Consider the following 22,382-nt stretch of genomic DNA (forward strand, 5'->3'; position numbering starts at 1 on the left):
CCACCATTTTGGCTTTGCCCTCCCAGCCTCGAACACATTGCTACTGCTGTACAATGTTTCAATGCAACAAATCTGAGGAGGAACATCTACTTCTAGAAGCCTCCAGTAACCCTGCTGGCGGCCCTGTTTGGTCTGTCAGGCCTTTGGCATCTCAGCAGGGTTGAGCAGTGCCGAACGTACTCCAACTTGCCTATGCAGCCAGGCCTCTTCCAGGTTTCAGGAGTGTTTAAGAAGAGTGTGGCGGGGGGCATCTGCGCTCCAGAAACGTATGGATTCATGGAGAGCTCTGTTAGAGCAGCTTTGCTTCAGAAAAGGGTTGTAATATGTGCAGTGCACGTGGTAAGCCACATTAGCAGAGCCGCTCTCCCCTGGAGAACCAGGAGCAGTTAGTCCATCGTCGTAAGGGAGATGGTGACGACCTTTGTGCTGAAGCGCCTGTGTGGCCAGCATGTTTCACAGCCCCATATTGTTAGGATTTTCAGGCTCATGTTGGGTTCGTGCTCAAGACTAGTGGGTGGCTGAAGTCTTCTGGCTTGATTGCAGTGACATCTATTTACACCAATGGTTAATTAGGCCTGAAGACTGGCCATCTCTCTGTATTTTTCCCCACTGTTCCTGTGCTTTTTTCTTTAAGAACAGTATTCCCTCCTTGGTTGTAAAACAGAGCCTTTGGTTTTATCTGCAGATTTTTTTCTTTCTTAATCCACTGGCCCCAGGATGAGATGAATATCAGGACACCAGCAAAGCCTCTCTTCAAAAAAGTAACCAAATGTTCCAGAAAAGAATGACTTGTGCTTTTGATAGAGACTGCAGAGGGAGCACTGAAAGGGAAAGAAAAGCAGCCTAAAATTGTTTAAAACTCTGCTCAATGCAAGGTACAATCCACTGCGTCTCAAGAAGCAAGAGTGGAGAGGAGAGACTGTTTTAGGAGCCTGTGTGCTGTACAGACTGTCAGTGTGAACAGCCTGGCCTGGGTCAAAAATGAAGCACATCTTGCAGGTGATACAGCCTGAATGGGATTTGGGAAAGAACATGGATGTTTACAAAAAGGCAAAAACGATGTGAGAAGATCTGCAACAATGGTAGGCAGCCCGAATGTCTGCTTTAGGACAGAGTGTTTCAGCTGGAGCGAGGATGATGCACACCAGCAGTCTCCAGAGGACTGGGAGTGCACAGGGAATTACAGAGGGAGGGAGTCATCTCCGTGCATGAGGGAGGAATGCAGCAAAACCTCCTCTGACTAAGCCAGCTAATGCACGCTGCGTTTTTTTTCTTTCCTGATAATCCTGTTCCATAATATTTCCTTAATAATTTAGTATGTGAAGAGTAGCTCTTTTGAAAAGCATCTAAATCACCAAGTCTGACTTTCAGATGAAATCTTGCCACCCTTGTCCTTGACACGCGCTGGGGATTTTTAACGGGCACGACTGTTTGAGTACTATCTTGGCATTAAGGTTGTTTTTTTTTTTTTCTTAATTACTTAATGAATTTACCATGTGGCACAACCCTTGGTACTGCCAAGCAACAGCTTTCTATTACTAGACTGTATGGGCCCGATCCTGCATTACTGAAGCCAAAAGCAGTTATTTGGGAACAGACGTTGGCATCGAAATCTGTAGGAAGGCTTAGAATAACTATACAAAAGGGGATAGTTGCACTCAGAATATTGATTCATGAGCTCCATGGTTTTTTGCCTCTCTGTTCATTTTACCCAAGTAAGAACAACTGCCCAACTGGACATATAATATATGATACTGCATTAGAACTAAGGCTGCATTTGGTCATACTCATTAATTAAACTGATTTCTCCTGTAGGTTTTTTTTTTTTTTCCTAGAGAACTAACAGAGAATGATAATTAAGCATATTATGCATTCTAGGGAACGGTGTTTCTCCTACTGCCACAAAAACATTAAAGGAGAAAAACATGAGCTAAAGCAGAAAATGAAGGAAGGAAAAGAAAAGCTAAAACTGGAACGAAAAGGGAGGGAGCATTCCTTCATTCGGTTTTCACCGGTTCCTCTGTGCCTTGGGATGTGTGTGGCAGCCTTGTTACAGTGAAGAGTTGCACCAGCAAAAGAGGGGAAAAGGCAATTGAAATCTCAAGGAAAGGAGCCCAGCTCACAGGTGCAGCTCCCTCCCTGCCAAGGTACAGGTGCAGACTACAGTACTGCAGCACCCCAATTGTTTTTTGAGGGGCTTGCTTTTATTTGCGGCTGAGCCTCACGTGAGAAGGGCCTCGCAGTGGAAGGTCAGTATTGATCCCTGAGGTGGCCTGAATGGAGATGGCATGAGGTCTTAGCAGTGTTTAATCACGCCTTTGCTTGTAGCATGCTTACTTCCCTACCCATGAGACCCAGGTTGCTTGGTGGGGAGTGCTGCTCTAGCGGAATGAGCACCTTTGGCCCTTCCTTTAGCTTTTGCCAAGTTATTGGTGCTGATGGGGTCTTTCTTTGCAAAAAACGTGCCTGCTCTGGGCGCAGTATTAGGTATTTGCCTGCAAGCTTCTGCACGCACTGAAGCAAAAACATTCAGGGAGAAAATGGAGATGTCGTACAATTACCAGATGAAATCTCACAGTATTAACCTGTACTGCAATTAGAAAGAAAAAGGCTAACGATGCAATTAGAAACATAGGAAGCAGTTCACTGCCTCTTTTTTTGAAAAACATGAGGGATGCCAATGTTCCAGCACACTAAATGTTGCCTCTCTTTTCTAATTAGCGCATGTGTTGACAGGCAATTGCCCTATGAAGTCTGGTGTCTGTTTCCCCCATCCCAATCTTTGATTTTTGTTTGTTCATTTATTTATCTTTAACACAGGAGGGTTTTTGAATGATCTACGAGAGACCTGGCCTCAATCAGGCAAGCTTTGACCATCCTTGCTCAAAGAGAAGGCTGCACTCAGGCTATGCCTGTGGCCCATGTCAGGTCAGTACCACTGTAGAAAAATGCAGTTTGGTTCCTTCACCTTTAGCACATTGTCGTCATGTGTGAGCAGTTGGATGGCCTGTGTCAAAGCTATGACTACACAATTACATGTGCGCTACTGCTCCTTGGGAAGCCCTTGTGTGCACCTGTTCCAAAATGGGATGCACTTCGGGTGGCTCCTTGTTGCAGACACAGACTTCTCCCTCGCTCCTGCAGGGTCTGGAAGCCTGTGCTGACCCACTTCCTCATACAGTGTTTTGTGGCTCAGTTGCAGGCTGTTTCTCTGCACTTACCAACACGTTTGGGCCTTGCAGACACCTTCTGGTCAGATTGCTCTGGGGCTGCAGAGCAGAGTTGCTATGGCCAGAAAGGTCTCCTTAAATCAGGTGTGAGGCAATGTGAGAAGTGGTCAAATTATTCATGTTGCACAGCCTAACGTCGTCCCACCACAATGGAGCCTCTGCTGTGGGCAAAGCATAGGAAGGAGCTCTGCTTTTATCGATTTGTATCATGACCTGTGCTCAGCTGAGAGTGCTTCTGAGTGTGGATGCAGGTTGTACTAGTTGTGTTCAGAGGAACAATCTGAGTTACAGCGTGACTATAAACTCCTGCCAAGAAAGGCCCAGGGGAGTTACAGTAGGAAACAGAGGGGCGGTGAGTTTTCTCTTGCGCTAGTGTAAAATTGGAGCAACCTAACAAAGTCAAAAGCATTTAAAACTCAGACGATATAGGCTCAAGCCTTTTACTGCTGAGTATAACACGGCAAGACTGGGGCCATGGATATCGGACTGGAGCCCAGCTGCTTATTTAGCAAATGTTTGTGGTTATGCCTATGGTGCTGGCGATAGCGTGCACACACCCAGGCACAGGGACTGTAAACCTGCTGTGGACTTTGAGCTCCGGAAGGCAGGCGCTGCTCAGCTGGATGCATCCACAGCACAATTACGCAAGGCCAGATCCTGCTGCGTTAGAAATCTGGTGTCAGGGAGGGCAGAATGTGGTCCTGAAATTTGGTGGATCTGCCATGCAAAAAAAAAAAAAAAAAGACTCCTGTAATTTCAAGAGGAGGCTTGTTTTCCCGAGTAGAAGGACCAAATTTCAGCGCCTGGCTGCTGGAAAGTATCTAGCCAGGGGAAATTCTGGTTTTAATTTTTGACAGCTCCTGAGCAGTTCACAAGTCACTCGTCAAAATTCAGTCGACGGCTGTGAATTGCTTTGCAGGTCGGGTTCGGGGCTACCTCTGTACTGCAGACAGAGGATGAGGGAGTTTGGATCTCGTCAGAGATCCAACACCCTGCTCTGGTAGCGCGGGTGGCAGGGGAAGGTGTGCCGAGGCCTCCAGAACTGGCCAAATCAAACACCAGTCTTTAGCTCTTGATGCTCATTTATCCTGTTTTAGTGGCTTCAGCAAAGTATCACCTGAAATACCAGTCTTGGTGTTAAACCCCAATTAGGTGGGGTCTTTTAAAGTATAAGAATTTTTAAAAATCATCTATTTAATCTTCTGTTTTGGCAGATTCACCTTTTTTTTTTTTCTCCTTTGTGGATTTTTTGACATAAAACTTCCAGGTTAAAGAAATCTTCCCTCTAAAAGTATCCCGCTTTTCTGTTTTCTAGCTGAAAATGGAACTTACCTTCTAACAAGACCATCAGCTTGATTGATCGCAAATCATTACGAACCATTTCGAGCATAATACCTAAACGAGTCGTGGTATTAATGACTAATAATCGCCTTTATGTTAGGTCTTAAAGCTTTATTGTCCCGAAGTACAACCGGTTTAGTGGAACATGAAAGGCTGGAATGATTCGAGATGCTCCTGGGGCTGCAGCCAAAACTGTAAGGTGTTTGAATCGCCTTTTACAGCGCTGGCTGGGATTACAGACCCTTTCGAAACACAGGGATTTGAGGTAACTTAAAATAATCGTCTTCTTTCCAGATAGCGCCTGGCGCCCAGCTCTCCCCTCCCTTCCCCCAAGTCTTCGTGCGCTCCAACATCTCCGTTTGGCCTCATTTTTGTGCTTCGGTGGTATCTGCACATCCCAAATTAGCAGCGAGGATCCCACAGAGGGGGATCTGCCGCCTGCCTCGGCTCCCAGGTGAGCTCCCGGGGCGGGGGGCGGCCGGCAGCGCCCCGGGTTTTCTCCAGCCCCCCAACACCCGCTCTGCTTGGCCCGGCCGGGGGCTGGCCCGGGGTGGGGGGCGGGATTCGGGGTGACCCGGGGGCCAGGCCCGCGGGGAAGCAGGGCTGGCGGGGGGCAGCCGAGCCCCGTCCCCCGGCCGGGTCCTCGCCGCCGGATAGCAGGGATACTTGTCATATTTGCGGTCGGGGCGCGTTGGCACCCGCCTTTGTCCCGGCGCGGGGCCCGGCGCTCCCCGGGGAACCCCCGGCGGCGGCCGCGCTGCGGGGGCCGCGCCGCCCGCCCGGGGCACAGGCTGGCGTGGGCAGCCAGGGGAGCCGCGCCGGCAGCCGCGGAGCTGGGGGAGGAGAAGGAGCAGCAGCGGGGGTGGGGGGCGGGGGAGGAAGGCAGGCCGGGGCGAGGCGGAGCGTTGACGCGGGGCGGAGGGCGAGGAGCTCGCCGGAGCCGCCCCTGTCGTCAGTGCTGGCGGCAAGTGCTGGGAGCCGGGGCTGGTGCCTCCTCCCCTCTCCTCCTCCATTGTATAATGCTGCGTGATCACAGCCGCCGGGGCACAGCAGAGGCTTAAATCCTCACGCCGCTTGCGCCTGCCTCCTCCACCTCTTCCTCCTCCTCCGCATCCCACCCGGCCCCTCCCCGGAGCGGCGCGGCGAGGGAGCGACATATGGAGCTGCTCTAGGGCGAGAGTTTGCGACCTCCCCCCCTCCATGCGTTAGTTCTCAGGTGGAGCTGCATGTGGTGAGTGGGGCTGGGGGGCAGGGGCGGGCGGCTCCGAGGGGGGTGGGGGGACCGCGGCACCCACTCCCCCCGCCTCGGCTTTGCGAGTCACCGGGGCTTGGTCTATCTCTACCTTTAAATTTGTGCCTGGGCAGAGGATCTCGGGGCGGGTGTCCTCCCCCTCTCTGGGGGCAGATCGTGCTTCAGATGAGCAGAGGAGGGAGAGCGGCAGAGTTGCTCTTAAAATACCTCCCCCACCCCAACGCCGATGCGCGGGGATCCCGGGCCGGAGCAGGTGCGTGTGTGTAGTTGTAATACTTTTTATTGGGGCTGCTGTGCCGATAGTGCGGGCGGTTGTGCTCTCAAGAGCCACGCTCCATCCCACTCGAAGAAAACGGCTTCACCCCGGTAAGTCAGCGTGTGCGCCGGGGGGGCCCTTAAAGCGGGAGGCTACAGCCTTGCTCCGTTTTCTCAGCCAGAGCGGCGACTTCAGGGTATCCCTAAAAGTGCGTGCGGTGGTGCCGGGGGAGCTCAGAGGGCCTGGGGGAGACTTTCACTCCGGTGGAGCGAAGCTGACATATGGCTGGGCAGGACCCGGCTGGCTCCGCTGCTGGACCTTTCCAGGGGCTGGTGTTAGGGCGGCAGCAGGGCAGGGGATTAGCTGGTCTTTTCCCTGAGCAGTACCGCACTTGCGTCTTCCTTGGGAGCACCGCCAGCACGGAGGAACAGGCGTTTGGGGGGCTTTTGTGAGCAGGGTGGTTCATCTTTTGGAAGCCATGGCAAAAAGAGAAAAAAAGTGTTTATTGGGATTTTCTTCAGAGTGAGCGAAGGCTTGAAAAAACTCATTTTGCGATGCTAGTTTCATTTAGAGCGTTTGCTACTTCACTCATGTCGGCGTGTCAGGATCTGGAAAGATAAGTTCTCCTTAAGCTTGAAAATAGGAGTGCAGTTACCTGCTGTCACTTCTTGCATTTGGTGAAGCACAGCTGGAAAACCCAGGGCCACTTTTGTTGAAAATCTATGGAGGGGTTTGTGTTCTGTCCCCTTGGGACTCTTGGTGGCTGATTTACAGCTGCGGGTCAGCTGCCAGTGTAAAATAAAGCGAATGTGCCCATTTCATCTCTGTCTGGGGGGGCTGTCAGCCCCTTTAGCCGAGCTTCAGCACAACTCGCCGGAGCTGTTGCGTGTGGCAGTCTGTGTCCAGACAAGTCTCGGGATCAGGAAAGTCCAGGCTTTTTCAGCTGATGCCGGGTGAAGTCAACAGGGTGGCTCTTGCTGCCATCAGTGGGTGCTGGATTTGACCACTGTAGATATTGCTCAAACAGTGGTGGTAGAGGGCTTGGCTGCCCCCTAACATCACTTTTTTTGCTTGTGTCTTCTCAAATGGAGTAGACTGTTTCTACTTGTGAGAGTTGAAATGATGCTTCCTTTTTATTCTGATTTTTAGGGATTCACCTGCATAAAATACTCAATCCAAAATTAAGGTGATTGTGTCTTACAGGCTTCTCGCAGGGTACAAAATTGACACGGGCACCTCAGTTTCCATCTAAGTGGATGGGAGGCTTTCATATGGTAAAACAAACTGTAGAAATTGTGTTTTCCTAAAAATTGCTGCTTCATGTACTTAAATTGCTGTAGAAATGAAGCAGTTGATTAAGCAGGATAAATTGAGAGTATCCCTTTCTGCCTGAAGTTAAAATGCATACGTTTTTACATCATAAGATGGTATCTTTGGAATCTGATTTAACATAATGAGCTAGTGGTGGTGGTAGAGATAGGAGGAGGATTAGCAGTTTGTGCTGCCAGACAGGTATCTGAGAGCGTGTTCTAGGGAATACTCCCATTGTCCAGGCAAGTACTGCAGCATCTAATGAAACAGCTGTAGCTCTTCCTCCTTTTGTGACCGATCCTGCTTCCATTTAAGTTGGTAGCAAAAACCACCCACTCCTTTTCTGCAGGAACCGGATAGGACTGCTAACGAAGGAAGCTAGACTTCGTGCATATTAAAACACCACTTTGATTTTCATGTCAAGCTGATTTCTTTCTCTCTGAAGCTGATTAGAAACAAACAAAAATAAACTTGCTAGCCATAGGTACTTCAGATTTTGTCTGTAGATGAAGCAGTCTTAAAGAGCATTAAATATGTCTGTAGGTGCTGGTTGTTAAGAATTGTAATTGTATTCCTTTATACACCTGCTCTTTTTAATGCGAAAGATGAAAAAATGACAGTTTCTCAGTGTTTTGGTAGAAATAATAATATAAATAATCCAAGCACTGTAATTGTCTACCTGAGTAGCATCAAGGAGTTTGAGATAATGCCCTAATATCAAGGAAAACCTCACATTTAATATTCAATTTTTTTTTTAGCTTCCATGAAGTACAACAGATCTTATGCAATATCTAGTTTGAAGGATTTTGCCATCATTTCCACAAGCTGCTTTTATTTTTCCAATAAATAATTCATAGGGAAAAAGATCTTTTTTAGGAACTCTGACTTTTTTCACACTGATGTAAAACACTCCTGGCACAGTTCATCTCCAGCAGTGCTAACACTAGACAGGTGATCCAAAATACTTGTGACTATTTTTGCTTTTATGTAACATCTTAAAGTGTAATCTGTCAAGCAAGGAGAATGCAGTACTTTGAAAGTGTAAGTAGTCTTCTGGTGATCTACTTTCTATGAGGGCTGAGTAGCAAGAGAGACACCATCTTTTAACTCAGCTTTGTATGTGTAACCAGTTCATAATGAGGCAGCTCCAGTTGCAATGGTTCCTTCACACGCACACAAATGTGTGCCAGAAGCGGCAGCTTTCAGTTACCAAGTCCAAAGATCAGGAGTGTTCCAAAGGAGAGAGCAAGGTCCAGCTTAAATGTAAGCAGGTTGGCAGTAAGCACAGATCTTTAGTGTAGATGAATCTCTTGCTAATTAATAGTTTGTAGAAAATGGCGTTTGTCAGTCTGAGAACAGTTCTCCTTTTCTTCGGGGAGGTATAATTACATGTTTTCTGCCACTTGTTTTATTTCTAAACTTCGATCAGTCAGAGAAACTGTGCTGTCATGAAGAAGTGCATGTTCTCTGTAAATGGAGAGAGACCCTCAACATGTGTTAGTTGTTTCATTTTTATAAACAAACTCATTTTTTGTGTTTGCTGTAGTGGAGGCTTCAGGTTTGTTAGGCATTACCAGGGCAAACACTAGATAACAAAAAATAGCAATGCTGATTATTCAACGCAAGTAGGGAAAGAAAGCCTTGTAAATGCAGTGCTCACTTTGTTGTTGGGTTGGGCAAAACAGAGTCCAAAGCAAATGTGTTTCTGGGAGACAGCACAGATATTGTGGAAGAAATAGGCCTGTATGTCCTGAGTCTGTACAGCACCCATCACAGCAGGTCCCTGCCCTCTGTCTCATGGTCGCATGGGTATTAAATGGTGTGGTGTTGTGTAGAATAGAAAGTGCATGGCGACGTTTGCTTTGCTGGTGGCTCCAGATGAATGTGTCAGATGCTGGGTGTCATTGCAAAGTGGCCAGGACGTGGGAGAGTAGGACCCATCTCCATTGGCATGGGGCAGCTGGCAGTACAGCCTCATGGGTCTTTGGAAATGGCTTTGGTGAGGAGCAAGATGGCTTGACAGGACCAAAGAAGCTGTCAAGTCACCGGAGAGCAGATTTTTGGTTTACACGTATCCCTTCTTTGAGGGTGGCGGCTCAGCTGACTCAAGTGAGACAGCAGCCACCACCACATCAGAATGACTGTGGACTCAGGCTGCTGCAGTGATACTAAAACCGCACTCGAGTTCTGTCTTAGGCGAGTTCAAGCCATTATTCTTCCAAATAAGGGGCTGCTTGGTACCTAAAACCGGAGCTGTTGCCATATAACATCTGAAGTTCCCAACCTATATGACATGATCAGTGTCTTGAGGAGCAGTGGGCTTAAAGAGGAATTTCTCATTAATATCACTCTGGAATTGAGCTTTAAGTGGTGTTGAATGACATGGGTCTCAGTCTGTGTAATTATTAGGAGCCAAAGCCTGTTTACTTTGCTTTCACACCAGTAAGATATATTGAATTTCATCTGATAGCTTGTGTTTCCATGAAGTTAGGATAAAAATTGTATTACTGATATAGTAGAATACAAAGAGAAAAGTGCAAACGTGGGTTGTTTAATGTTATTTTTAAAACTGGGCGCTATGTGGAACTAGCAGAAGTAGTTCCCTTTTCAGAGGAATGCTGGGTTGGTGGAAAGATCTGAATCCACCCTAAAACTTACTCTGAAGATCTCTAGCGAATAAAAGTGTTTTCTTGATCCCGGATTTTCAGTCCCCTGCAGGAAACCCTTGTGGTGTTTGAGTCACACTCACCTTTAATGGAAACGTGACGATTATCGACTGTTTTCTTACAGGTTCTTACAGTAGCCTGTAACATTTATTCTGTTAAAAACTCCTGTCGTGCCAGGCAGGCAATAAGATTGAGTGAACTGTGCTATAGAAAGAACCACCCGTGATTGGAGGTAAACTATGCGGATATATGTTGGGGTGGAGGTTGAAAGGAGCGTGGAGGGCATATTTGAAGCAGACTGTGCAACTGCTACAGCAGGTCTGACTAGTTTGAGATGCCTGAAGGCAGCTTTGTCTTGACTTCAAGTAGCTGCAAAGTGAAGTTTTAGAACCTAATTCAGAAATACATCATCATCTTCCGGTGCCTGCACAAACTCTTTACTTTTCACGTGTTTTCACAGGCAGTCTTTCAGTCTTAGAAGAAGTGTTTAATAGATACATGTACACGTGCATGCATATCATTTGCGTATTTTTCAAATATACATTTAATCAAGATAGGAGCCTGGCATTCATGCAAAAACCACAGTGTTTTTTTTGAACAGTGGTAACATTTTCCTTTCTTATTGCTCTGTGTATATGTGTGCATGTAAGACGCTACTCTATTTAAGCTTTTTTTTTTCTATAGCATGGTTTGTTGCCGCTTGGTTCTTGTACCTTCATCTGTCCCTGTATAGGAGGAGCGACGTACACTTTAATAGTCTGTGCTGCGGCCAACGGGATTTTGATCAGGACTACTTTCCTTCTGGCTGTCCCAGGGGTGCAATAACCTGCTTAGGTTACCCTCCTGTGGTCGAGCTCAGAGTCTCCCTTCCCCTCCTACTCCGTCTGTTTGGCAAAATCGGCGTTTCTAAACAACCCTTTCCTCCCCTAGCTAAAGTATTCCAGAAACAGCTTGCGAACAAGTAGAGGAGAAGAGAATATTTTGTGTGTGTGCCACATATAGCGCAAAGCTTCCTGTTGCTGCTGTGCCGCCCCTCGCTGGCAGTGGAACGTACGTGATATGTGTGTGCTCTAATGCTTTTTTTTAACATTGTGGGGAAAATCAGTGTAATAGTATCTTGGGTGAGCTGAGTGGGTTGTGCCTGACTGAATATGAAATGAAGTTTAACACGCTGAGTTTCAGTTTCCTGATCTCTTCTCCTGTGTTTTCCACTCCCAATTTCCAAAGGCTTAGTTTGTGGTTAAGTGTGTTTGTTCCATGTTAATTGACCCTGTACTAAGCCTGCTTCAAAATACAGGTTTATTATGCATGTTCTTAAAATGTGCTATTAAAAAGGTGTCTCCATATAAGTTAAAATGATTTATTTGAGAATGCTTGAATTACTACACATAAAAGTTATGTGAATCCCATGGTGTCTGTTTTAAAGGGTATCACTTTGGTGTAGTAGTTTTTATTGTGAAATAAAGCGGGTGCCATGAAAAATGGTATCTCTTTCATCTCAAACTCAGAGCTGTTACAGGTTGAGAATAGTTCAAGGCTGGCCAAAGTTCCCTTTATCAGTTTTCGGAAGGCTCCTTCATGAAAACAAATGCTGTATTTCAAAGCAAGAGCTTTAGTACACTGGATGGCAAGGCCAACAGTTATCATCTCGTCTAACATCACTTAATGCCATCTTAGCAAACTTTTCATGTCAAACTTTAACTACTTTTGTTTGTTTGTTTTCACTGCTGGTGGAACTTTTTCACCTCTTTAAGAGAAACTTGGGGGTGAGCGGATGCTTTTTCACGAAACAGATATGTTTACAGGGCTGTGTTTAGTTCGTTTAAGCAAAAATGTTGAAAACTATTCATGCTGTATAGCTGCTTGAATAAATGCCAGGGAAACACCTTTTTCTTGCCTCCTTTCTTAACTCTCAGTAGCAAGAAACTGGTTAGCAAATAAAACCTGCAGGCAAGAAACTAAAATGGCTTGTCATTGCTGGGATGTATGTTACATTTTGCAGTATACATTTCTTTGGAGGTGTTTTTTTTTCCCTTATTTTCTTCTTCGCGCTGCCATTTACTGCTTTTCAGTTTGACTGTGATAATTTATTCAACACTGTTTTCAGAGCAATAACCTACTTTTTGGCAAACCATTCAGTTCTTTCCACAGTAGCATGGGTATATTTTTTTCCCCATGTGTTTATTAAGGGTCTACAACAGGGGGAAAAACAAGGTATCTTTGGGGAAAAGATGCCACGATACGCTTGAAAGCAAAGATTCAATCCAAGTAATTATACATACACAAGAAAAACTCATTATACACAAAGGGGTCTCATCTCCCTTGGATGCACGCACATTTCTCATTAACCTTTGTAGGAATTATACACATCCAGTGAAGATGGGTCTACAGTAGTCAGTCCCTAAGTATGCTAAAAATATCAGCTAGACCACGACACGTGTGTGCAAACAGAGATGTCTTGTACAATCTAACACAATATTGCCGTAATCTATTGTTCAGAGCGACATTGGAGGGAGGGAGGGATGTATAGCCGCTCTTGCCATTTCATCATTCTCCCTTACAGTCTGACCAGTAGCATCTTGTCATTGCAGGCGTGTGATTTTAGCAGTGAAATGGAGACTGTGGTCACTAGCCTGTGTGACCGCACTAGCTTTTTCGGATTGTTTTGAATTGTGATTTACAAGTAAGTTGCCTCTTTTTTTGGCCACTGCTTCTGCTGTGCCGATGCCTGCCGGCTCTGCAGCGGGAAAAAATGGAAGCAGTCAGCCCTTGGCTGAGCTGGGCCCTGGAGCGGTGCACAGCTGCCTTAATTGCTGCTGCTCCCCGGCTTGAAGCAATGATATCCCTCGTTCTCCCAGCGCGGAGCTGCGTGCCGTGGGCTCCTTGCCCACTGGTGTGGAGATTTCATTGTGCCGTGGTCCTGCTTGCAGCACTGGTATCTCTTGCTTCTCTCCAGGGAGGCCCGGAGTGCCGGACTCGTGAAGCGAAACCATGGTGTGGAGCAGGGGGAGCTTCTTGGCTGATCCCGGGGAGGCTTGTGCGTAGAAACCCTTGCATATTTTTCAGGTGACAGCAAGCAGAGTCTGCTGAATAACCAGCTAATCACGTAGTAAAGTCTGAGGAGCTGGCCTAGTGCTGTGCCTGGTTTTATTTACTGCAGCTCTGATTTCCTACTACAGATGCCCAGGTGTGTAACGCAGCTCGCAGTCCTTGAGCTTTTGAGATTGGCAGCGGAGTTGCTCAGCCTGTGTGTACACAGCACAGTGTAATTTGATTCACGCTTGGCAAGCCTGGCTGCTTCCTTAGTGCTGCCACGTGGAGACACAAATTTTGGAATAACCTCACCCCAGCTCTTCTGGGTGGCTCTTTGAAGCCCAGAGTCTCAGCCAAGCTCATCCTGAGTGAGGAGGCTCCTGTGCAGTGGCACGGGCACTGTTGGGAGTAGATGGTGCGTATGACCATTCTGGAGAAGGTTGTAAAGAGGATTCGGCACAGAGGTGACCTGAGGAGAAGGCAGCTTTGCCGTCTTGCTGAAAATCTCTCTCCTCCAGTGACTAAACCCGACGAGACAGCTCCTGGTAGTGAGAAGGGGGAATCCTACATCCTAGTCAGGCTCAAAGCAGCTGCTGCTGGGGTTGGTGGTCAGCGGGGCCACGTCTGCACCAGGCCTGCAAAGAGCTGAGGTGACATTAGCAATTGTGGAAAGCTTGTTTCGTAAAGCTTCCAGTTAAGGACAGGGCCAAAAAGGAGCAAGCTGGCGTCTTGTTTGCATCTGCTGGGTGCTGTTGTAAGGATGCTGATGGGAAGTTGTGTCTGAAGCAGAATGTGTGAGAACTGACATTTTGGCTGTGAGAGACCTTTTGAGGTAGAAATGAGGTAGAAATGACTTCTGCTGGGCAATCCAAACCTTCCACTGAAGATGACTGCTTTCCTGTACATGAATAAAACCTATTTTGAATAAATGTTTTCTAGCCTCTGTGTGTTACAAAGCTATATCACCCCCCTTGCTTCGTACTGAAAAGTTGTCAGAGTTGCTCAGAGCTTTTGCTCTTGACTTCAGCCTTGCAGGCGGTTTGAAATCCGCCTAACCAGCTTTCCACGCACAGAACCTGTGCAGTCTTGTTCACCACCTAATTCTGCCAGGGTAGTCTTTAATGGTTTAACGAGCTAATAAGTGCTCGTCTGATTTAAACTTGCATTATGTTCTGCTACCCTGATAGAATTCCTAATATTATAAACACCCTTAATAACACACCTATAATCTAGCAAACCTGCTCTCTTTTTTCCAAACAATTACTTAATGAGGCAGTAATTTATTATAAGCTATATTTATAGGAGCCCATTCCAGCTTTATCAGACGTACTCTGCTTGGTGTGTGCAGTTAGTCAAAAACATTAAAACTGTTCCACTTCTTCCAAGAGAACATGTTACATTTAGCAAACTGACAGCATTAGAAACTGTTTCCAATTTAATAGAAGCATATGTTTCCTGCAAGACTTAACACACTACAGAGTCGGAGATTGCCTTAGACTGCGGCTTTGCCTTTTTTGAGCAAGATAAAAAGGAGCTGGAAACTGAAGGCAGAAGTGGAGTTTGTAGCCGTGTTTTTGGTTGTTTTGCTGGCTTTTGTTTTTCAGAGAGCCTTCTAGCAAGGCTTCGATGGGCTGCAAGTTTTAAGAAACTATCAAGAAAGCAGCGTGGGCGGCGCACGTAGAGCTCTCGCTCGAAACGCAGTTTCTGATCATTAACAAACAGCAAGAGCTTGCTTTGCCCTCTGGGCCTCAAATAGTACAGTATGCAACAAGGGAGAGCAGGCAAGGCACGAGGATGGAAACAGTAGGATCAGATTACAGTTTCAAAATATCGCTGGAACACGTTGGCTGGCGTTACACTATTGACTGACTTTATAATTGCATTGCTTATTTGCTAGGGAAGGCTTCACCTTACTCTCTGATTAACATGGACGTTTCTTCAGGGACCTGGAGTACCAAAGTCAAACCCCTCAAGAACTGCGTGACTTCAGATGCTGTTCGAATGAGAGCGAGTTTCCCTGGATTTCTTGTCTCCTGTTTGTCCGGAGGTTTCCTTGTGCAGTAGCTACCTCATTATTGCTTAGATTAGCCTCTGAAAGTCACCCACTATGCTTTCCCCTCTTATTTCAATTTTAGCTTGGGGCTAGAAAAGATCACTGTCAGCTTGCTGATTGCTCTCCCCCAGTCTTTACTTGTGGATGCCTAAAGCTGCGTTTCCGAGTGTGTGTGGGGGGCACCTTTCTTGTTAAATGTGGGGAGTGGGGGGCTTCCCAACAGGGTGCCAAGTGGCTCTGCTTGCCTCTGTGCTTCTTCTGGAAGAGCCGAGGTTCACCCGTCCACCACAGGAGAATGGGAAGAGTTAGAGCCCTATAAAGTATATGTGAAAAATACCTGCCAGAGCTACTGCTGGCACTGACAGCCTTGCAGCGAAGGCTTGCAAACATAAAAACAATTCCCTGTACTCTCTGGAAGCACAGAGCTACCCAGGAGGCCAATTTTTTGATACAGCTCTAAAGGAGAGTTTTGTAAGTGCTTATTAAACCTCACTCAGTTAAAAGAAAAAAAAAGGCAGCCAGAATTAGTGTAAAATGTAAGTGTCAGGCAAAATAAACCTCGTAAATAGGTAATGTCTAGCACTGTGTCTGGAGAGGGCAGAAACCCCAGCACTGCTCTGTTCCCTGTATCTCTTGTCTAGGGTGGGGGGGGTTTTGCTTTCTAACTCGCATGATGTGAGACCCAGCTCTTAGCAGGCAGCAGTTGTCAGGAGCCCTCTCTAGTGAGGCAACATGGGCACATTACCCTTGAACAAGTAAAATCTGCATCAGAGCCCGAGAGGCAGCCTTGCAAGAGGGAAAAAAAACCCAAAAAACAGACAACCCCATGCCACCCATCAGCGTACAAATCGTGAGCCAGCTGCAGCATATTGAACGTAGCCGTGTGTTACTGCGTGGTACATGCTGTACTAGCTCCCAGAGATGCTGCCGTGCCAGGATTTAAAAACCCTGGTGTCAATGGGTGAACTCTTCAAGGAGGGATGATTTTCATCACACAGTGGCTGTCGGCTCTGAAAGTCCACATTACTTATTTGTTCCAGTCCCGGAGTTTAAACCTGGACACCTGGGCTCTTCGACTTTCTTCCTTGTTTATTGTGAGGCTGGGAGAGGGTGCCAGATTTATACTGGCGTTCCCCTCCTCTGTTTCCCTTCCTTTCCAGCTTTAAGCGGGAGGAGGTTGCCTGTACTCTCAGAGGGCAGGCTGACTGACTCCCAGTTCACAGGGCAGGTTTGCTCCGCTTTGCCAGGATCCTGCAGGACAAGGAACATTGTTCTGTGGCCGATGAGCCTATGGTCATGCCCCGAGGGGTCTTCTCAAGATGTGACTGCTCTCCCTCTCTCTGCTGTGGCCTTAGGGATGCAGAAACAAAGATGGGGAGAGAGACGCATACCTGTTTGCCTCCCTAGCTCTAGGGTACAGATGCTTTGAAGTCATGGGGACTGGCTACAAGTTCAGGTGGTCCCTCAGGCTGGACCCAGCGGCACTGAAATGCCTCGTGGCAACCCGGGCCACCTCTGCTAGCTCAGAGGATCTAGCCCTGTCTTGCCAGTTGAACCCAGTTGGCACAAAAGGCCTTTTTATTTTGGTCCTGCAGCTATCTATGCCAAATCCTGATCCTGCTGAAGTCAGTAACAAAACACTCATTGACTACCGTTGGGCCAGGATACAACCAATGCAACCCTCAAGGATGAGGAGTGAGGGATGGAGGAGAGGAAAATAATATTTCATGTGCCAGAAGTGACACAGAGCGCTTGCGTAATGTACTGGATAGAGTCTCCAAGAAGCCCTGGTAAGGTTCATTTACACCTGAGGTTTGGAAACTTGGTTTTGGGCATGAAATGTGCAAATTGAGTACTCTCTTGTTTTGGGGAGCTTCTGTCGTGTTTGTTTGTTTGTTTTGTTTTCTGTACACGTGTGTGTGTGAAGTAGTGGTTCTTTTTAATTCCCCCAAGTTGCCTTTTTTTTCTCTCTCCTTTTTTTCCCTCCTGTGGTTTTAATTACCCAAGAAATCAGAACGTAACCGGTCCTGCTTTAAACTCCGCTTTTTGCACAAGTCCCTGCGGTTCACATCTGTCCTTTGGCTTTCGACTGCGTGGAGAGGAATTGTTGCCTGTGGACTCTGGGGTTTGATGCTTTTACCTTTTTTGAGCAATGTGGCGTTTGTTCTAAAAGTGAACCTCGCTGTATTAAGCTGTTCAACCCCATGACCAACTGAAACGGTGGTGTAAATACGTGAGTGAAAATTAACTTCTTAGAGATCCCTTTCCGCCGTCCCTCTTGGTGTTTGGTTCCTCTTTTTTTCTCTCCTGTCTGCCTCGATGAGTGGGGAGGGACCTAGTGGGTTGTGGAATTGATTTCCAGGAAGAGCCCTTAGTCTTGAGAGATGTTTTAAACTAAACTGTTAAAAGCCTTTGAGAATTAACATTAAGAGGTATTTTTATTATTAGTGAGATAACAGATCACTTATTTTCCTCCATTGTTATAAATCCAGCGCTTCCCTATGCCAGGCTCCCAATTATTAAAGACACCAGAAACAGTCCAACAGTGACAAGGTATAACGTCCCAAGTACAATCGATAAATGCTTCTCTCACAATGTGAACGTACCTCTGTCCTCTCGAGAGCGAAGGATTCGTCACTGAGTGGGCTCAGAGACATAGTCAGGCATTGCACAAGCTTTTTTGTGTTTAATCGATGATGGTTGACTCCAGAGAACCACCCGCTCCAGGCTGATTATCTCTTCTGCTGAGCCCCAACTGCATTTTCTTCCAGCTCTGTCTGAAGAGCATGCAGAGCCAATAAAAGGAAGCTAAACGGCATGCAAATGAAAAAAATATATATTACTTTTGTTTTTCAATTAAGAAAAGCCAACTCCCAGACAATGCTGGGGTTTCTCTGGCTCTGAGGCGCGTGCAATCACCCTAAATGGGCAAAAAAGCAAGTCGAATCTTTCTGAGCAACAATGGTTCAGCTTTTGGGTCTGGGTCTTCCAGAGCTGAAGCCAACTGGTGGATAAAATTGGGGAACATCTCCAAGTAACTCCCCCCACCCCAGTCCCTGAATAAATGCAGTTTTTCCATTGCCTTTCTTCAGCGTTCTGGTTCCGCGTACCTAAGTAACATTGAAAACTCACTTGTATATCAAAACACCCTTTATTGAAACAACAAAACCAAAGTGACATCTCATCTCAACTCTTAGCACTTGGCCCCAAAATGACGTTTGCTGGCAGGCGAATAGGATTGCAGCAGAAATACATCTGGCTGGGATTGTTGCTCAGCCAAAATAGATGCACAAAAGACCGTCCACAGATGTGATCCTTTGGCATGTCTTGTCCAGTCTGGTGTTTTGGTGGGTTGCTGTTGTCTGGCTGTCCCCGGTACGGCCGTATGACTTAGTTGGCCAGTTTGGGAGGGTGCGAGTATATCTCATCTCATACTCATCTTTGGCCAACCCGATTTCTAAGCTTTTCCCAGCAGAAGCTTTGTCTGGAAAGGCTTGAGATGAACAGAACTGAACCAGATCAAATGTCGGCATTGTACAGCTTGCGCCTTTTTTCTTTAATGTTGTTTAGTATCTTGAGATGTACAAAATCAATCTCTTTAATGTAGGCATGAAACTGTTGATTTGGTCTGAGCTGTAAAGAACAATCAGGCAATGTTGTCTGAAGCTGTGGCAGTCAGAAGCTATAAAATTCCTGTATGGAGATCCAGAGAAAGGCTTGCAAGCCCAAAAGCCTGTCTTGTTTTTACCAACTCTATCAGTTGGCCTAAAAAGATACTGCCTCTCTGCTTTGCTTAAAATGAACAAAGTGATTTATGGAAACTGGAGGAAAATGTTTTTACAATTCCAGTTAGCATGCCAGAGGAGAAGGGGATAAAATAAAACTCTATAAAGCTGAGAATCTGGAGGTGTTCACTTGATCCCCCTGTATTGGGGAATAAAATCTGCTTGGTTAGGTTAGCATCCTTGTTTGCCACTTTAATGGTTAAACTTGCTTCAGGGAGAATTGCTGGGGAAAAGGAAACCGAAAGCTGCGCTGAAAAGCTAGTGGGTGAAATTGGAAGTTGCCTGATCTATTTTATCTTTTAAAAGAACAAGCTCTGAACCACACTACGTGAAGATCAAGTGAGAGGTGAAAGCTTGACAGTCATACATACAGGAAACCTTGAATCATTTCTGAGCTTCCTGGAAAATGACGTAGTGAGTTGTGTTTACTAATGATGATCCTGTAGCCTTTACCGATCAGCTTGAAAAAATGTTTTAACTACGAGCACCTCAGTCTTGAATGCAAATGGGCTCAATTGGGTTAATTCGAAATGCCTGCTGGCGTCTCTTGACAATTCATAATCAAGTGCAGGGAGCAGAGCGTGGCCACCCGAATGGGCTGTTTTCTTTATCACGGGGAAGGAGGTTTTCTGTGTGCAGTGAATATTTTTATACATTCCTTGCAGAGCCTGACAAACTTCAAAACTCTCCTAGTCCACAAGCCATTTAAAAATTTCTTCTTTAAATAGAGCGTTGCGGAAGAAGCATTGGTATGTCTTTAGGACAGAGTCTGTCTTTTTTCAGGGGTAGGAGATAGTAGGAAGGGACAGAAAGCTGCTAGTTCTCCTCCTAACCCATCGATGCTGTGAAAACGCGCTGGACTTGGGCAGGGGTTTCGATCCTTGCCAGCCCGGTCCTCCCTTTTTTGCTCTGTCTGTCCGAAGTGGAAGGAAGCGTGTCTGTCGTGAGCACTTGAACAGCAAACCCCCCCCTCGCACCCCAAACCCACGTGCAAAGCTCTGGAGTAGTCCATGGAAGTGACACCAGGGAGCAGAGAAAAACCAGACTTCATCAGTAGTGCTAAATTTCAGAGGTTTTGTTCACCCGAGATTCCAGGCGCGGGGATCGCTGGTAGCTGGCCAAGGAGCTTGGATGGCAGCCTGCCCGTTCCTCAGCTCTGCTCAGCTTGCTCCCTCCCTACTGCCTTTCTTTTTTTAATTGCATAATATGCTAGAAAATGATCTGGATTTGGGGACTTATTTTTAACCAGAAGAGGCTCACTTCACCCAATCTGATTTTGGATTTAACATCCAGCAAATGCTTTCTGAAGCTCTTTTTGCGTTGACACCTTGACTTCTTTTGCCCCCTCTCCTGCTTCTCAAGGGCTCTTTGCTTTTAAATGTTTGTCAGGCATTCTTTGGGATGTTTGCAAGTTCTTAGCCACTGGGGAACTGGCATGCGATGATAAAATTGGTGTTAGACCTGCCTGCTGCAGGCATTTCACAGGGGTAGGTCCCATTGGGAGAACTGGGAATTGTACTCAAATAAGAAAGGTGAGTTTTGTCTTGTAGACAATAGCTAGGCAATAGCTGCATAATAAAGCTTGTATGAGAGGAGTCAGGTTTGGGGTTAAAAATCTATATGCCTGTTACAGCTTCTCTCTGGGTAGGTGGGGCTGGAAAGCATTGTCTACTTCTTTTTTTTCTTCATGCCATTTCATTCATGTTTTCTTAAAAGGAGGGAGGGATGCAGGGATGAACAGGGAGCTGTGATCCTATTAAAAAGGTGACTGGATTAGTGCTCCAGCACCTCGCCACTGTACCCAAGCAGCCCTAAGACGTGGAAGACACACAGGGTGCTGCTCTGCAATCCTACCCCTGTCTCTGCAGGACTTTACCTCATCTGATTTGACGCAGCCCATTGGAAAGGCGAGTCAAGTGTAGTGACGGCCTCTGCTCCTTTTTGGTTTAGATGTAGATGTGATGGAACACCCTGTCTGGTGAACTCAGTCCATGCAGGTAGCAGTGGAGAGAGTCAGAGGGAACCTGCCATCTCGCAGGCACCGAAAGAAGTGCCTGTCACGGGGACCGTGCTGTCTCACCCAAGTAATCACGGATATTTCAACAAACCGAACCCTGCCTGTTGGCCAAAGATGGATGGTAGTGTGGGGCAGAGGGTTTCTGACCTTAATGCCCTCCCCCTAATGTTGGGTCGCGCCTCTGTCACAGCGCAGCAATTGCTTCGTTCCTTTACGTTTGGAGGGATCTTCATGTTACAGAAATAATGGTGACAAAATGAGGCTGGGACTGTGCTGTGTAGAGGAACATATTCAGGCGCTCTGAAACATCCTGGAAGAGACAGCACCAGGGATTCAACTGCCCTACTTACTCTTAGCTCAAAAATGATTTATGACGCAGGGCAAGTTTGATAAAATTCTCTTTGTTTCCATCTTCAAAATCTGCCATCTAACCAGGAGAAAATCACATGAATTTATGCCGACTTTTGTTCTTTAGAAAGCCCTACGGCATTCTTTTGTTCTCAAATGAAACCTGACATAGACTTAGTCCTGAGTGAGGACCACACTTCTGATGGGGGAGAAGCGAATTACAAATGGTGCATCTGGAGTGATGCATCCTTGCTCTGGTGCAAAAGCTTTTCTGCTGTGGCTGGCAGGCTCCTGAAACTGTTACCAGAGGAGGCAAAGGCTGCTGGCATCGCCTTAGCCAGGCAGGAGTTGAAGATTTCAAACACTGCCTTGTGAAAATGCTTCCCATACCAAGAAGAACAGGGGGGCATGTGCAGGTGGGGATGCGGTGCAGGGGGGATGCAGCACAGCGGGGCAGCAGCACAGGTGGGATGCAGCACATCCTCCCCTAGTGCAAGGGGCAGGCACAGCCCCTGCTCCCATGTGGATTCAGGGTGTGGGGCTGGGGGTGTTGCGGGGGGCCTGGTTCCTGGAGCGAGATGCTGAATGCTTCAGGAGACAGCAGACTCCTTTGGAGCTTTCCTAGGCAGATGTCTCCATCCTCAGATGGAGAACCAAGCACTGTCAGGATTGAAGGCCCTGGCTGCAGCAGCAGAGTGCAGTGCAGAGAATGGTCTTGGAGATTAGACTAAAAGACCTGACGGATCTTCTTCATCTGTAATTTATCTAATTCTGAGTGTAATAATTGAATTTCCTGCTCTAGTAGTTTAGCCTTTATGTGATCAGTTAAATAAACCCACAGGGTCAGATATGCATATATGCTGGTGTGCCAGAGGGTTGAATCTCCTGACTTCGTGAGCTTTCTTGCCATATACAGTTGCTTGAGCCTCGCTGCCCTTCCCCTTGTGAACACACTTTCAAATAAAAAGGGTGATTAGTTGTAAGAACTTTGGTGTATTACATCTGTATTGCCAGACATAGTAGTGCATCAGTCAGGAAATTTAAAGGAACGTTTAAATAGTATCTGTAGTTTGTCCACCTAATGCACAGA

At 46.7% G+C, this 22,382-nt stretch overlaps 1 protein-coding gene across 10 annotated transcripts in view; it reads left to right on the plus strand.

Moving 5' to 3' along the window:
* SERTAD2 (SERTA domain containing 2) overlaps positions 1–22,382 on the plus strand; it is an 84,574-nt gene that overhangs the window by 56,269 nt on the left and 5,923 nt on the right. For 2 of the 10 annotated variants that reach the window (XM_065834789.2, XM_071805724.1), the window contains one exon: positions 2,821–2,928. The exons of 2 other annotated variants lie outside the window; for them this stretch is intronic. In XM_065834789.2, coding sequence (XP_065690861.1) covers positions 2,909–2,928 — 20 coding nt within the window. In that variant the 5' untranslated portion in view covers positions 2,821–2,908. Of the gene's footprint in view, positions 1–685; positions 1,083–1,878; positions 2,250–2,820; positions 2,929–4,865; positions 5,026–5,491; positions 5,803–5,986; positions 6,077–22,382 lie in introns of those variants that run through there. 6 more of the 10 variants (XM_071805722.1, XM_071805721.1, XM_071805723.1 and 3 more) reach the window with 6 other exon arrangements.

Source organism: Patagioenas fasciata, chromosome 3 (assembly GCF_037038585.1).
Source record: "Patagioenas fasciata isolate bPatFas1 chromosome 3, bPatFas1.hap1, whole genome shotgun sequence".
Taxonomy (NCBI): domain Eukaryota; kingdom Metazoa; phylum Chordata; class Aves; order Columbiformes; family Columbidae; genus Patagioenas; species Patagioenas fasciata.